Source organism: Diceros bicornis, chromosome 11 (genome assembly GCF_020826845.1).
Source record: "Diceros bicornis minor isolate mBicDic1 chromosome 11, mDicBic1.mat.cur, whole genome shotgun sequence".
Classification (NCBI taxonomy): domain Eukaryota; kingdom Metazoa; phylum Chordata; class Mammalia; order Perissodactyla; family Rhinocerotidae; genus Diceros; species Diceros bicornis.
Genome location: NC_080750.1, coordinates 71,669,084 through 71,682,751, shown reverse-complemented (window position 1 = coordinate 71,682,751; position 13,668 = coordinate 71,669,084). Strand labels below are relative to the sequence as shown.

Sequence of the window (13,668 nt, the reverse complement as noted above, 5' to 3'; positions counted from 1 at the left end):
ATTCCGTCCTCTCCTCAGCCATTCTTCTGTCCCCCAAAAGATGCCAGGGCTCAGGGCAGGGAAGCCAGAAGGCTGGGGGGATTGGGCGCCTGCAGCCAGCAGCCCAGTCATTTCTTTCTTTAACAGCCTGTGGAGAGACCCTGCAAGACAGCACAGGCAACTTCTCCTCCCCGGAATACCCCAATGGCTACTCCGCCCACATGCACTGCGTATGGCGCATCTCGGTCACACCTGGGGAGAAGGTAACTGAGCATCTCCTTGTCTGCTGGGACCCCTGAGTAGGAGAGCATAGTCCCTCTCTGGAACCCCACGGAACCCCACAGTGGGGTCCATGTGGCTCTGAATAACCTCCCTGGGGAATGTCAACGCATTCCCTTCACGAGAAGGACACAGCAGTACAGTGAGGAGGGGCCCCCACCACTCACAGCCTTCCTGGGCTTCCTTCTGTCTTAACACTACTCGCAGATAACGCTTGCTACGTGCCGGGCACTTTTCTAACGCTTCTCAGATCCGTCCACAGGCTTCTCATGTGGAGTCTGGACCTCTCACCCACCCCTGGACTTTCCATGTGCTTCGTATTTTTATTGCTCCCAAGAGTCAGCTTTAAGTCTTTATTCCCTTGATTGGAACGTGGTACTTAATGTACTAGTGCAGCCTTGAGCTGGATTAAATTTTATTATTGGTCACATTGTTCATTCCAAGAGCTCTCAAGATCATTTTGAATCAGAATTCCACCGTCCAGCAGGTAGCCATCCCTCTTACTCTGCCAAGAGCTCATTAGATGAGTATGTCTTCTCGGTTTTCCGAACCTGGTCTTTGATCAAAATGTTGAACAGGACATGAATCAAAGCAGATCCAAGATCTCCCTCCAAACTGACATTGACTCATTAATCTGCAGGCTTTGGGCAGAGTTACTCCACCAGCTATGACACCACTTAATGTCATTACCATCCAGCCACAGGTCACCACCTTGTTGACCAGGATGTGAGCTGCTTCTGCGACCACACCTTTGTCATCTTTGTACCCTGGCACAGGGAGCGGTTAATACATGCTGAATATAGAGATGGATTGCCTTACCAAATCAAATCCACTGTTCAACTAGTTGGTAAAACCCCTTTTAAAAAGGGAGTGAGAGGCCGGCCTGGTGGTGTAGTGGTTAGGTTCACGTACTCCTCTTTGGCAGCCCAGCGTTCGCAGGTTTGGATCCTAGGCGCAGACCGACACACTGCTCATTAAGCCATGCTGTGGCGGCATCCCATATAAAGTAGAGGAAGATGGGCACAGATGTTAGTCCAGGGCCAGTCTTCTTCAGCGAAAAAAGAGAGGAGGATTGGTGACAGATGTTAGCTCAGGGCTAATCTTCCTCACAAAAAAAAAAAAAGGTGAAATTTATCTGACATGCCCTTTTTCAGGTGAACCCAGACTGGCTCCTGGTAATCAAGAGTTTCTTTTCTAAATGGTCATAGACCATCTGTTTAGTTGGGGATTGACGTTCAGTTCAGTGGGTTACAATTCCCAGAGTTCACTCCCAGCATGCGCGCACACACACGCACACCCCTGCTGAAAGCTGGGAAAGCTTTTGTCCTGAGTTCTCAAGATTACAGACGCTGATCACATCTGCAAGTTATTTGAATGTCCTCTGATGGCATTTTTGAGCCTAGAGACAAAAGCCAATTTAAAGAGCTGCTCGCTGACTCTCCTCCTATATTATTGAGCTTTCATTTCTTTTCCAAACTACACTTATTCTATTTTTTGTAATTTGAAGGTCATTCTCTTTATGACAGACTTTTATTGAAGGTTGAGTAATTCTGTCATCTCTCTTGGTTAACGTTCTACCGTCTTCCCTCAAAAGTGAACCCATCCCTTCCTTGTTCTTCTTCTTGTTCTGAATCTAACTTACAAATTGCAGTCTTTTTCGCTGTCTGTGCTGACTGTGCCCCAGCTTCCTCCCCCTCTCTGCCGAGGGTCTCCACTACTTCAGCCTTCGGAAATCTCACTGTAGATAATAATAACAACAGCTAATGATTATTGAGCATATGATTGGCCAGGCGTGTGTTAAATTCGTTATGTGTTATGTCTTTTAATTAGCACAATAACATTATAGGCAGATTACTAATGTTATCCCCATTTTGCATATGAGAAAACTTGGAAAAATTAAGTAACTTGCCCAAGATCATATAGAACCTGGATTATGACACAAAGTCTGCCATTGTGGTACTATGTGTATTCTAAAGCCCTCTTCCATTTCAGAAGTTACTTGAAAATTACTTGAAAGCATTGCTTTCTTTCCTGGCCAGGAGGTGTGCTCAGTCGGCAGGGGTATGACAGCGTGGTCAGGACCAGCTGCTTGCCCTGTTGCTCCGGGCTGGCATGGGCTGGCCCTAGTCTCTAGTAGACACATGGCCTTGCCCCAAGAGCCTCTCTGTGCCTTCAACCTGCTCTGTCCATAGCTCCCAGAAGACTCCCCAGCCTTTTTTTTTTAATTATTTAATTGAGGTCACATTGGTTTATAACGTTGTGTAAATTTCAGGTGTACATTATTATATTTCAGTTTCTGAATAGACTGCATGGTGTTCACCACCAACAGTCTAGTTTCCATCCATCACCATGCACATGTGCCCTTTTTCCCCTTTTCCCCTTCCTCTACCTGCTTCCTCTGGTAACCACCAATCTGTTCTCTATATCTAGGTGTTTGTTTATCTTCCTCGTAGGAGTGAAATCATACAGTATTTCTCTTTCTCTGTCTGACTTATTTCGCTTAGCATAATATCCTCAAGGTCCATCCATATTGTCACAAATGGCATGATTTTGTCTTTTTTATGGCTGAGTAGTATTCCATTGTATATATATAGCACATCTTTGTCCATTCATCCATTGATGGGCACTTGGGTTGCTTCCACATCTTGGCTATTGTGAATAATGCTGTGGTGAACATAGGGGTGCCTGTATCGTTTTGAGTTAGTGTTTTCATGTGCTTTGGATAAATACCCAGAAGTGGAAAGGCTGGATCATATGGTATTTCTATTTTTAATTTTTTGGGAAATCTCCATACTGTTTTCCATAGTGGCTGCACCAGTTTGCATTCCCACCAGCCTTTTTTAGAGGCCTGCCTGGAGCACCAGGGAGAGAAGTGGACTACAAATAAAAATTCCAGATTCATCAATGCGTGGTCGTAGAAATGCAAAAAGTTAAAACCACTCATGGTCCTGGGTGAGATTGTGGAGTTATATGTGAACCAAAGGTGAAACCCTGGGGGACAGAAACCTTTAAAGGGCCCGCAGAGGCTGGCGAGCCAGAAGAGGATGGTGTCATAAAATAATAATGGCCATTCTTTGTTATTTAACAATTATGTGCCAGGCAAAGTGTTAGGCATCTTATATGCATGACTCATTATTCCTCACAACAGCTTTGAGATGCAGGTACTAGCATTCCTGCTGTAGAGATGAGGGAGTTGAGCCTCCAAGAGCATACGTAAATCTGCCCGAGTTACACAGAGAGTAGTGGAGGAACCAGCATTCAGGTCCAGGATGTCTGACTCCAAAGTCTGCACTCTTGCAGCAGCGAACCTTACGTAAATCCACCTGCGTTAGCGGATGGACTTGGACATCTATTTTGGCTGCTGAGAGATTGTTTTTCACTTGCTTTCCAGTTCTCAGCTTATTGCCAGAAATGTGAGTGGTACATAAATCTTATCTTATACAATTATGCAAGTCGGGGGTGTGTCAAACAAGAGTAAGAGCCACTTTGGAAGGCTTCTTTTAGGATTCCCAAGTCTACACTGCGTGAAATTAGCAGCTGCCCTGAAGAGGGTTTATAGTGTTGCCCAAGCAATGAAGCCGCTCCTTTATGAGCAGGAAAGTGGTTTCAGAAGATCATGGTCAGATGTTGCAGAGGAGCCAAGAAGATAAGAACTTCAAATGTCTTTTGGGTTTGGCAGTATCCACCCTCATTCTGATATCCTGCCTATTCTTCAGGCTCCTACCCAAATTCTGTGAAGTCTGTAACACCTTCCCTGACCCTCATCTCCTTTCCCCAAACCGGGCAGAGACGGACCTGTCCCTCCACTGCAAGGCCTGTGCTGGCCCTCTCCTAAGTGTCTGCTCTCCGGTGCTGAAGGGCGTGGGGCGCTGAGGATGGAGGGAAGGTTGATGCTCATTCTTTGCACAGCTGTTGGGCAAAATTGATTGGCAGGCTGGGGGAGGCCACAGGGAGTCGTGGTTAAGGGTGTAGGTTTAGGGGCCAGAGTGCCTGGGTTTGGCTCCCAGTTGTGCTCTTTATAGGATATATGATCTATATTCTTAACTGATTAAATGACCAAGCTCTGGTCAACTTGCCCGGGTGCCCCATTTGCCACCCTCTGCTTCCAGGATTATGCTATGAACCATTTCTAATATCAAAATATCTTAAGCAAACTCAACTCCAATAGTGAAATTAACTTTTTGAGTAGCATACGCTGCTGTATGTATGTGTTACATGTATGTTTATTGTCTTTATGATACATACATGTGTCATACATGGTTGTAAGCTTTATATATATTAATTTAATTCCCCTAAGTCCTCTGAGGCAGGCACTGCTACCATTACCATCTTACAAATAAGGAAATGGAGGCACAGAGGGGTTAAATAAGGGGCCTAAGATCCTGCAGCAAGGCCAGACTGAAGCCAGACCGTGGGTCCCCAAGGGTCAACATGTTCTCCCAATTCCCCTCTGAGGGCATCCAGCAAACACGAGGAGTACTTCTCACAGGCGGGATGCACTTGGAGACTCTGCACCCCATATCTCATTTAATCCCCTGACTTCCCAGTGGAGTTGTTACGATCCCCTCCATTTTTCAGGCAAAGACACAAGGCACAAAGAAGTCAAGCCGTGGGCCCGGAGTCACCAGTTAGGAAGTGGTGCAGTGGCCAGGTTTTCTTTGGCAAAGGGCAGTGCCCCTGCCACCAGAACACAGCTGTTTCCACATGACAGAAGTTGTGACAGCTCTTAATTAGACACCTCCAGTCTCAATATAGCCCTGGCTGCCCCTCCCTGTAGGATGCCCCTCGCCACCAGCATGGGTCTCTTCCTCCTGAATGAGGTGACTGCTGGTTCCTCCTACCCCATAGGAGGTCTCGGGGGCTCTTTGAAGTTCCACCAACTGGGTATGGTTTCTTCTTGAGAGGGTCTGGATGCATCTGACCAACCCAGAGCAGTTTACGAGGAGGATGGGCAAGGTGCTGCTGTTCTTAGGGCAACTGCCGAGCAGAACTGATTGGCAGGCCCGGGAGGCCACATGGAGTAGTGGTGAAGGGTGTACGTTTAGGAGCCAGTGTCCTCACTTGGCCCTCTGAGTACCTTCTTCCCTCCAGCAACTCTTTTAAAGATATTTTTGTTGTTTGTTAGATATAAGGATAGTATGCATGTTGCAAAAATTTTGAGCAATACAAAAATGCGCAAGGTAAAAAGTGAGTATTCTGCCCTGATCTTCCTCTGTATCGCGTTTCTCATAGGCGTCTAAGCATTGGAAACACTTAGTATGTCCTTCTAGACCCTTCTAGGTATGCATGTGTGCGTGTGTCTCTATAAACGAAAAGACACACCCACATGGCCTTCTGTCACTTGCCCTTCACTCAGCAGTAAATCATGGCTGTCATTCCATGTCAGCACATACAGACCTCCCTCAGTCATTTTCATGCCTCATAGCATGCCATCATCTTGATTTCCCTTAATTTAATTATTCAGTCCTTCCCCTGGGGGTCTCTATTGATGCATGTTTGATTTAAGTTTTGCCAAGATTTCATTATTACCAGAAATGTTACAATAAATATCTTGAAACTTATATCTTTATACACTTGGGCAAGTATATCTTTGGAATAGATCCCTAAAAGCAAAATTCTTTTCAAGAAAAGTGTGTTAAGCAACTACTACATGCCAGGCACAGAGAATTTCTTAGTAAGTTAAACAAAATTCCGGCCATCATAGGGTTTACATTTTGGTGGTGGTGGGGAGACAGACAATAAATAAATAAAGTAAATGCAGTAGGTCAGACAGTGATAAGTGTTTTGGAGGAAATTAGCAGTTGGAGGACAAGAGTGAGGTGAGGGTTACTGTTCCATGTCAGATGGTCAAGGAAGGCCGCATTCATGTCAGGAGAGTTGGAGCAGAAAATGCACAGGAAGTGAGAGAACACCACAGGCAGAGAGCTGGGAAGAGCTTCTAGGCAGCAAGTGCAAAGGCCCTGAGGCAGGAGCAGGCTTGATGTGTTTGAGGATCGGCAAGTTCAGTGTGGCTGGAGCCAAGTAAGCAAGGAAGAGAGTGGTGGAAGATGGGGTCAGAGAGAAAACAGGGGGTCAGATCATAAATGGCCTTAGAGGCCATGGTGAGGACTTTGGATGTTACTGAGTTATATGCATTATAGATTTTGATCAGTGGGGAGATGTGATCTGATTACATCATAAAAGATCTGCTGTGGTGGGGGCAAGATCAAGAGCAGGGGCTGTTGGACTAATCTTGGAAGAAGATGACGGTGGAGCTAGGACTGAGTGTGAAGAAGGAGAACAGGTGGTTTGAGGAGAGAAGAGAGGTGTGAGAGGAGGGGAATGTCAAGAGGCCCAGTCGAGGTGAGTGGTCTCAAATTTCAAGTGAGCCGACCAACACTGTGGTACTCTAGCAACATTCGGCCATGGGGTACAGGCGCAGTGCAGGGGAAGTTGGATTGAGACAGGGCTGTAGTTTTCAGGTGAGGACAGCGAAGAGAAAGAGCAGCAGGAGAGCAGGGTCGTGTGCGTGGAGGTGATGCTGAGGGGGCGTGGGTTTGCTTTGAAGTGATGAGACTGCCGGCCCTTTGCCTCTTCCCCTGGGATGTAGCTGGTCATCTTCTGGAAAGATGTAATATTGGATGATGACACGCCATCTGGCTCCATAGCAAGAGCCAGAGCAGAGTTTCAACTTGAGTTTTTCAAAATACCAGGACCTGATTTTTATAATGATAATAACAACTCTTGGTGATGACCAGCAATGATCATCAAGAGTAATATAGTGTACTTTTCAAAACATGATCTCACTCAATTACATCTCAGAGTACCACAATTAATAAAAACTCCCCCAAAGACAAACATATTTAAATTCATGTATGAATCAAAAGAAAAGAAAGATGGACCATGGGTTCCAAGCTAGGTAGGAAAGTGAGTCCACGAAGGTGAAAGGCGGTCTCAGTGGACTGAAGGTCTGATTGGGAGGATGGTTGGGCTCGGTGTACAGAGGGAGCGAGCGAGGAAAGATTGGGGCACATGCGTGGAGAGTGGGGTCCTTGAGCTTGAGATTATGGACGATAGCAAGGTCTAGGGCATGACATGCTATGTGTGGCCGAGAAGGGGTAGAGAGGAGGTCACAAAACGAGTGGCCAGGGAACGGAAAGGATCATCTAGGCCGATACTGAAATCACCAAGAATTCTGACGGGATCCGGGTTAGAGGGTGACCATGAGCCAGAAGCTCTTCCCTGACCTGTCGCAGTGTTGACGCTGGCTGCAGACAGCAATTGCCAGTGCCTGCTCTGAGACCTTTCTCACTCAGGCCTCCACCATAGTGAGCCAGAGGGGAGATGGATCTTGTCCCCTTCTCCTCCAGCAGGGAACCCAGCTAGCACCTAACAGGTAGGCCCCTTGGGCCATCCCTGTCTACTGTCCATGCCTCCAGGGTCACGGTGAGCCGTTTCCTGGAGTCCCTGCTTCTTGGACTCTAAATACACAACAGGTTTGGGGGCTCACTCTGGAAACTGCTAAGGAAGCAATTTCCCTCCTGGAAAGTGTGCTTCTCTACCTGTTCATATGCCCCTGCTACGGAGAGTTAGTAGGTACCCAGGTATCAGATCTTCCTCCAGTGTCAGGTGGACATCTGATGGGTTTGGAGGCTGAAATGAGTCCATGCACAGGAGGCGATCGGGGCAATGTCTGTGCGTCCCTGTGAAGTACTGTGTCAGGTGAGATGCTCTTTCCTCGTTTTATGCTTGAAGTGGCTGAGGTTCAGAGAGGTTGGGTGATTAACCCAAGGACTCACAGCAGGAAATGCAGAGGTGAGATTCAAACCCAGGCCCATGTGTCTGGAGTCTTGTGTTTTTTCACTAAGTGATCTTTTCATGCGTGTGTCTTATCCTTCAAAGTCCTAAGCTCCTTGACAGAACATATGTTAAACCCATTCACAGTAAGGATTCAGATCTGGTATTCCCCTCAGCAGTTAGCATGAATCAGCTCTCAGTAAATATGTGATGGTGGATGACTCAGCCCTTCTTCCTTCTGCCTCTCCTCTCTGGACGCCTCATTCCCATTTCAGACCCCGAAGTACCCACATGGCAGCCTGGGCGCTTCTACCCAGGGCCTCTTCCCTCTAAAAGTGCTGTGATTTATATTATTTAAGTTGACCATGAGGAGAGCTGGGTGTGTTTAACCCAAAGCAGGGGCTTCTTACACGGGGTCAGTCAAGTGAGAGCCCTGGTCTCATGCACGTGCTCACCAAGGCCGTGCATTTTCCGGGAGGGCTGGCCTGGGATGTCTGGGAGGAACGCCAACTAATAAGTGGCAGACAGCTGAGGGGAGTGACATTTCTGTGCCAGGAGCTCCTTTATGGGCCACTTAACTATTTATCCCCCCGTGGCAAACCACCTCAAGTAAGGCGCAGTGGTCATGGGGCTGGCGGGCGAGGCCGGCGAGGTGTGGGGAGCAGTGTGACCGTCTTCCCCACGCCGTTTCCATAGATAATACTGAACTTCACATCCCTGGACCTGTACCGCAGCCGTCTGTGCTGGTATGACTACGTGGAGGTCCGAGATGGCTTCTGGAGGAAGGCGCCCCTCCGAGGTAATGGCACTAGCATACCCCTTGGCTCCTTACTTCACACCCTCTTCACTTTCCCTGGGACCCAGCGCTCGGCCAAGGGCGACACCCCCGCGTGGGAACCGGGAATCCTGGTGTGGCTAGTGCTGCCAGCTGCATCACTGAGTGTGTGACTTTGGGCGAGTCCCTTCCCCGATCTGGACCTCAGGTGCTTGGTGCAGGCTTCCGGGCCTCCCTCAGGGGATGGCTGTTTGTGTGTGGGTTGGGGAAGTGATAGGAGTTGACAGAGGGAGGTGGGCAGGTGCATGCCCACAGCTCCAGGCTCTCTTCCTCATCTGGGTCATTTCAGAGGCTCTGTTTTCTCTGTCTGCAAGGTCTGCCTTGAGGGTGCCCACCGGGCAGCCTGGCGCACCAGGAGGGCTACCCATCTGGCATGGTGGCCCAAACTTGTCTGCACAGAAGGCTTTGTCCCTGGTGGGTGGGCGGTGAGTAAGTGGGGGCTGGGAGGTCAGAACCACAGATCGGAAGTGCTCTAATGGAGATAGAGTGAGGGCGAAGAGAGGCGTTCCAAGAGGGGATGTGCATCAGTCCTCAGGAGCTACGGGAGTTCTCCTTCTCCAGTCTGGACGTGATCCTGAGTAGCTCAGGGCTGTTCGTTGGCACTAGACCCTTTGTTCCACCGTCTGTGCCTGAAGCAGGGTGACAAATCCTTGCTAACCATCTCTTCTCCCCCCAGTTTCTGATATTCATATATTTTATTAGTCACCCCAAGCAGCTGTCATTACGACACTTCCTTTTGCAGACGTGGTCGTGTTTCCAAGATTGCAGTTTCTTTTTCATAACTTACATTCCTAGGTCAGCACCCTCTTGCCGAGAGTCAGGAAACACCCATCTTATAAGGAACACACACATCATTCCTAGTCGATTCTTGACTGTGACGAATTCCACAGACGGCCAGCCTCATCAGCTTATGTGGATTCTTGTCGGGTTTTATTTCAAAGGGGACATTTTCTGACCCAGTCCCCAGATTCTGGGATTTATTTAGGGTTCTGAGGCATCCCCTGCCTCTGGTCAAATGAAAACATTTTGTAATGTACAAAGAAAGCTGTTTGTTCTCAGTTATTACTTGTTTGCATGCAGATCAAATAAGAAAAGATAAGTAATGTTGGTAATATGCTTTTTTTAAAAAGTAAATAAAACACACGTACAGTTGGTTATTGTGAGGAGTCACCTTTCCTCCTAGAAGCAGACTCATGTCCTATCCCTCAAGTGCATGAAATCCTCTAGAAGTGCTCTCTGGCTCCTTGAGGCCAAGTGGGGCCTTGAACCAGAAGGCTGGCTGGAGGGCATGTGGTCTTGGGAGTGTGCGCCAAGTGCAGACCAGGGCCAGAGCCCCCGAGCCCCCCAGAGAGGGGGGGCTTCCTGGAGGTACAGCCCTGGCACAAGAAGGTGAGAGGGGCTCACTCTGGGCCTCATGGCCCCTCTGTCCACACCATCTGCGCAGGCCGCTTCTGCGGGGCCAAACTCCCCGAGCCTATCGTCTCCACTGACAGCCGCCTCTGGGTTGAATTCCGCAGCAGCAGCAACTGGGTCGGGAAGGGCTTCTTTGCGGTCTATGAAGGTACTGAGGAGGAGGGAGGACTCAGATATGGCATTCCCGTGCATCCTAGAACCACTCCCTCTTGGCACCCCAGGGGCAAGGTTGAGGGCCCACAAGGGAGGAAGCAGAGATCTGATGGGATTGGCCGGGGGCTAGGGGTCACTGGGAAGCTGGAGGCATGTGGGAAAGACTGGAGGAGGGGAGGAGATGAGTTCTCCAGCAGGGCAAAGCATTCTGACCAACCTTCCCTTTTTCCCACCTCACACTGTGTCCCCAAAGCCATCTGCGGGGGAGATGTCAGAAAGGACAACGGCCACATCCAGTCACCCAATTACCCAGACGATTACCGGCCCAGCAAAGTCTGCATCTGGCGGATCCAGGTGTCCGAGGGCTTCCATGTGGGCCTCACCTTCCAGTCCTTTGAGGTAGGTCAGAGACCCTGGGATCTGAGGCTTTAATGCCGAGTCGCCCTGAGGATGGCCCACCTCTACGGGCTTTCTGGTGTTGGGTCCCAGCAACCAGATCTCCTCCTGCTGATGGAGCCCCCGACCCTCAGATTGAGCGCCATGACAGCTGTGCCTACGACTACCTGGAAGTACGCGATGGGCACAGTGAGAGCAGCACCCTCATCGGGCGCTACTGTGGCTACGAGAAGCCGGATGACATCAAGAGCACGTCTAGCCGCCTCTGGCTCAAGTTCGTCTCTGATGGATCCATTAACAAAGCTGGCTTCGCTGTCAACTTCTTCAAAGGTGCCTCCGTCCCTGTCCCCCCCCACCCCCGCTCACCTCCCACCCCCACCCCCACTGGGGCAGATCTACCTCCTTTATGCCTTCTTTTTATTTCTTAATTTTATTTCATTGTGGGAAGAACACTTAGCATGCGATCTAGCCTCTGAACACATTTTTCAGTATGCAGCACAGCACTGCTGACTGTGGGCACAGTGCTCTGCAGCAGCTCTCTAGAGCTTCTTCGTCTTGCTTGATGGAAACTTGATGCTCGTTGACTAGCATCTCCCATTTCCCCTTCCCCAGCCCCTGGCAACTACTATTCACTCTTTATTTCTATGGCTTTGACTATTTTAGGTATCTCATGTAAGTGGAATCATGCAGAATTTATCTTTTTGTGACTGGTTTATTTTACTTAACATAATGTCCTTAAGATTCATCCATGTTGTCACATATGGCAGAATTTGCTTCTTTTTGAAGGCTGAATAGTATTCCATTGTGTGTACATACCACGTGACCTTTATCCTCATCCACTGATGGACATTTAGGTTGTTTCCACATCTTGGCTTTTGCAAATAGTGCTGTGATGACTTCATTTCTTCTTCATTCACCTGTTCAACACAGAGACTCTATGAGGGATGTGTAGATCGTGGTGCCCTGCCCTTGAATCTATGGCCTAACTGGGGAGAAAAGTCAACCCCATTGAAAAATGGCATCCTTCATTGAGTAAATCACAAACTTACGTAAAAGTAGCTGGTATGTGGTAGGTGCTCAACTATGAACTGAGATAACAGTTCAAGAGTTGCCTAAAAGTCCACAAGTTTGTACAGAAGAAATGGCAGTGAGGTGTAGAGGCAGGGAGAGCTGTGGAAGCCCAGGAAGGAAGCTGGGCCTCAAGGGCTTTTTTATTGGTGTGACCTTGGGCAGGGTCTCCTGCCTGGCCCTCGTTTCCTCGTCTGTAAATGGGGATAGCCACAGTCCCTCTGTCACAGGCTTCATGCAAGGATGAAGGAGAAATGAGAGCGTAGTACTTAGCCAGGGGACGGCACGTGGGAGTCACCAGTAAATGGGGCTGGCCACCAGCCCAGCTGGTGTGGTCAGAAGGAAGGCTATGTGGGATCCGCCTGTCCCCTCCTTTAGGTTACTGCTGTCCCTTGGGGCCTCTCACGAGTAGGATCCCCTGGGACTGAGTGGGGTTCTGAGCAGCCATGGAGGCTGGGTTAGGCGGGGAGTCCCATGGCCTCAGAGCTGAGTGGACATGTGAGGCTCAGAGCTGACGTACCCTGGAATGGGGATGGGGTGGTCACAGGAAGCCTGAGGGATCTTGGACGTGACTCTCAAGCAGAGGGCAGGAGAAGGGACTCAGGCCCTGGCCTGGGAGTCACTGACCCCCATCCCTCCTACTGGCAGAGGTGGACGAGTGCTCTCGGCCCAACCGTGGGGGCTGTGAGCAGCGCTGCCTCAACACCCTGGGCAGCTACAAGTGCAGCTGCGACCCCGGCTACGAGCTGGCCCCCGATAAGCGCCGCTGTGAGGGTGAGTCTCCCCAAACTGCCCAGGACTGTTCCCCCCAACCCCAGACCCTCCCGCCAGATCTCCATGCCCTCGGACAGACCCCTCCTGGAGAGCTAGGATTCCTGTGCACTTTCTTCCCCTGCGTGGATAAGGTGTGTGTTTTCTATTTCAGTCCCCGAGAACACACTGTTACCAGGTGTGATGGACTCCCGTATTTTTTTTTTCATTCTTGTTCTTTTTAAATGCTGATCTTGACCTGCTGATTGTCATCACTCATCAAAGGTCATGATTGACCATTTGGAAACCGCTGCTCTTGTACAGGCCCTGAGTTTCAGCCTCTCCATATTCCTGTTCCCAAGATGCTGGTGAACGCTCTCCCTGGCCAGCTGACTCCAGCTCAGCCTGATCTTGCATAGCTTCTCTCTACTCACCTCTGAGCAGCTCCCTCTCCGTGCCTCCCAGGCCTCACTGCTCACTAGCCTGCCTTCCTTGAGGCCCTCACTCCCCCTCCCTCTCAGCAGATGCCCTGGCCCGTTCTCTCACAGAGAAAATAGAAGTAACCACACATACAACTCCGCAACTCTTCGTGCTCTGAAGATGCCTCCTTTCCTTCCATCCCTGAGAGACCAGACACCAGGCCCCGGGCTGCAGGGAACCCACAAATCCCCCTTCTCCTCCTTAATGTGCCCCAGCCCCTGTCTCTTGCCCTTCCCTAGAGTGGAGACTCCTGGCAGATGACACCACCTCCCTTGTTCCCCCAGCTGCCTGCGGTGGATTCCTCACCAAGCTCAACGGCTCCATCACCAGCCCAGGCTGGCCGAAGGAGTACCCCCCCAACAAGAACTGCATCTGGCAGCTGGTGGCCCCCACCCAGTACCGCATCTCCCTGCAGTTCGACTTCTTCGAGACCGAGGGCAATGACGTGAGTGCCTGCCTGGGGCTGAGAGGACGCAGGGAGGCCTGTGGGCGGGAGGTCAGCTCCGTGTAGGCTTGCTGCCCTCTGAAAGAAGTACTCT

General features: G+C 49.8%; 1 protein-coding gene across 5 annotated transcripts in view; it reads left to right on the top strand.

Moving 5' to 3' along the window:
* The window catches only part of BMP1 (bone morphogenetic protein 1), a 40,414-nt gene that overhangs the window by 13,265 nt on the left and 13,481 nt on the right, over positions 1 to 13,668 (top strand). For 3 of the 5 annotated variants that reach the window (XM_058550562.1, XM_058550565.1, XM_058550566.1), the window contains exons 8-14: positions 127 to 242; positions 8,731 to 8,833; positions 10,314 to 10,430; positions 10,689 to 10,834; positions 10,966 to 11,161; positions 12,548 to 12,673; positions 13,414 to 13,574. In XM_058550562.1, the coding sequence (XP_058406545.1) occupies positions 127 to 242; positions 8,731 to 8,833; positions 10,314 to 10,430; positions 10,689 to 10,834; positions 10,966 to 11,161; positions 12,548 to 12,673; positions 13,414 to 13,574 (965 nt within the window). The remainder of the gene's footprint in view (positions 1 to 126; positions 243 to 8,730; positions 8,834 to 10,313; positions 10,431 to 10,688; positions 10,835 to 10,965; positions 11,162 to 12,547; positions 12,674 to 13,413; positions 13,575 to 13,668) is intronic. The other 2 variants (XM_058550563.1, XM_058550564.1) reach the window with 2 other exon arrangements.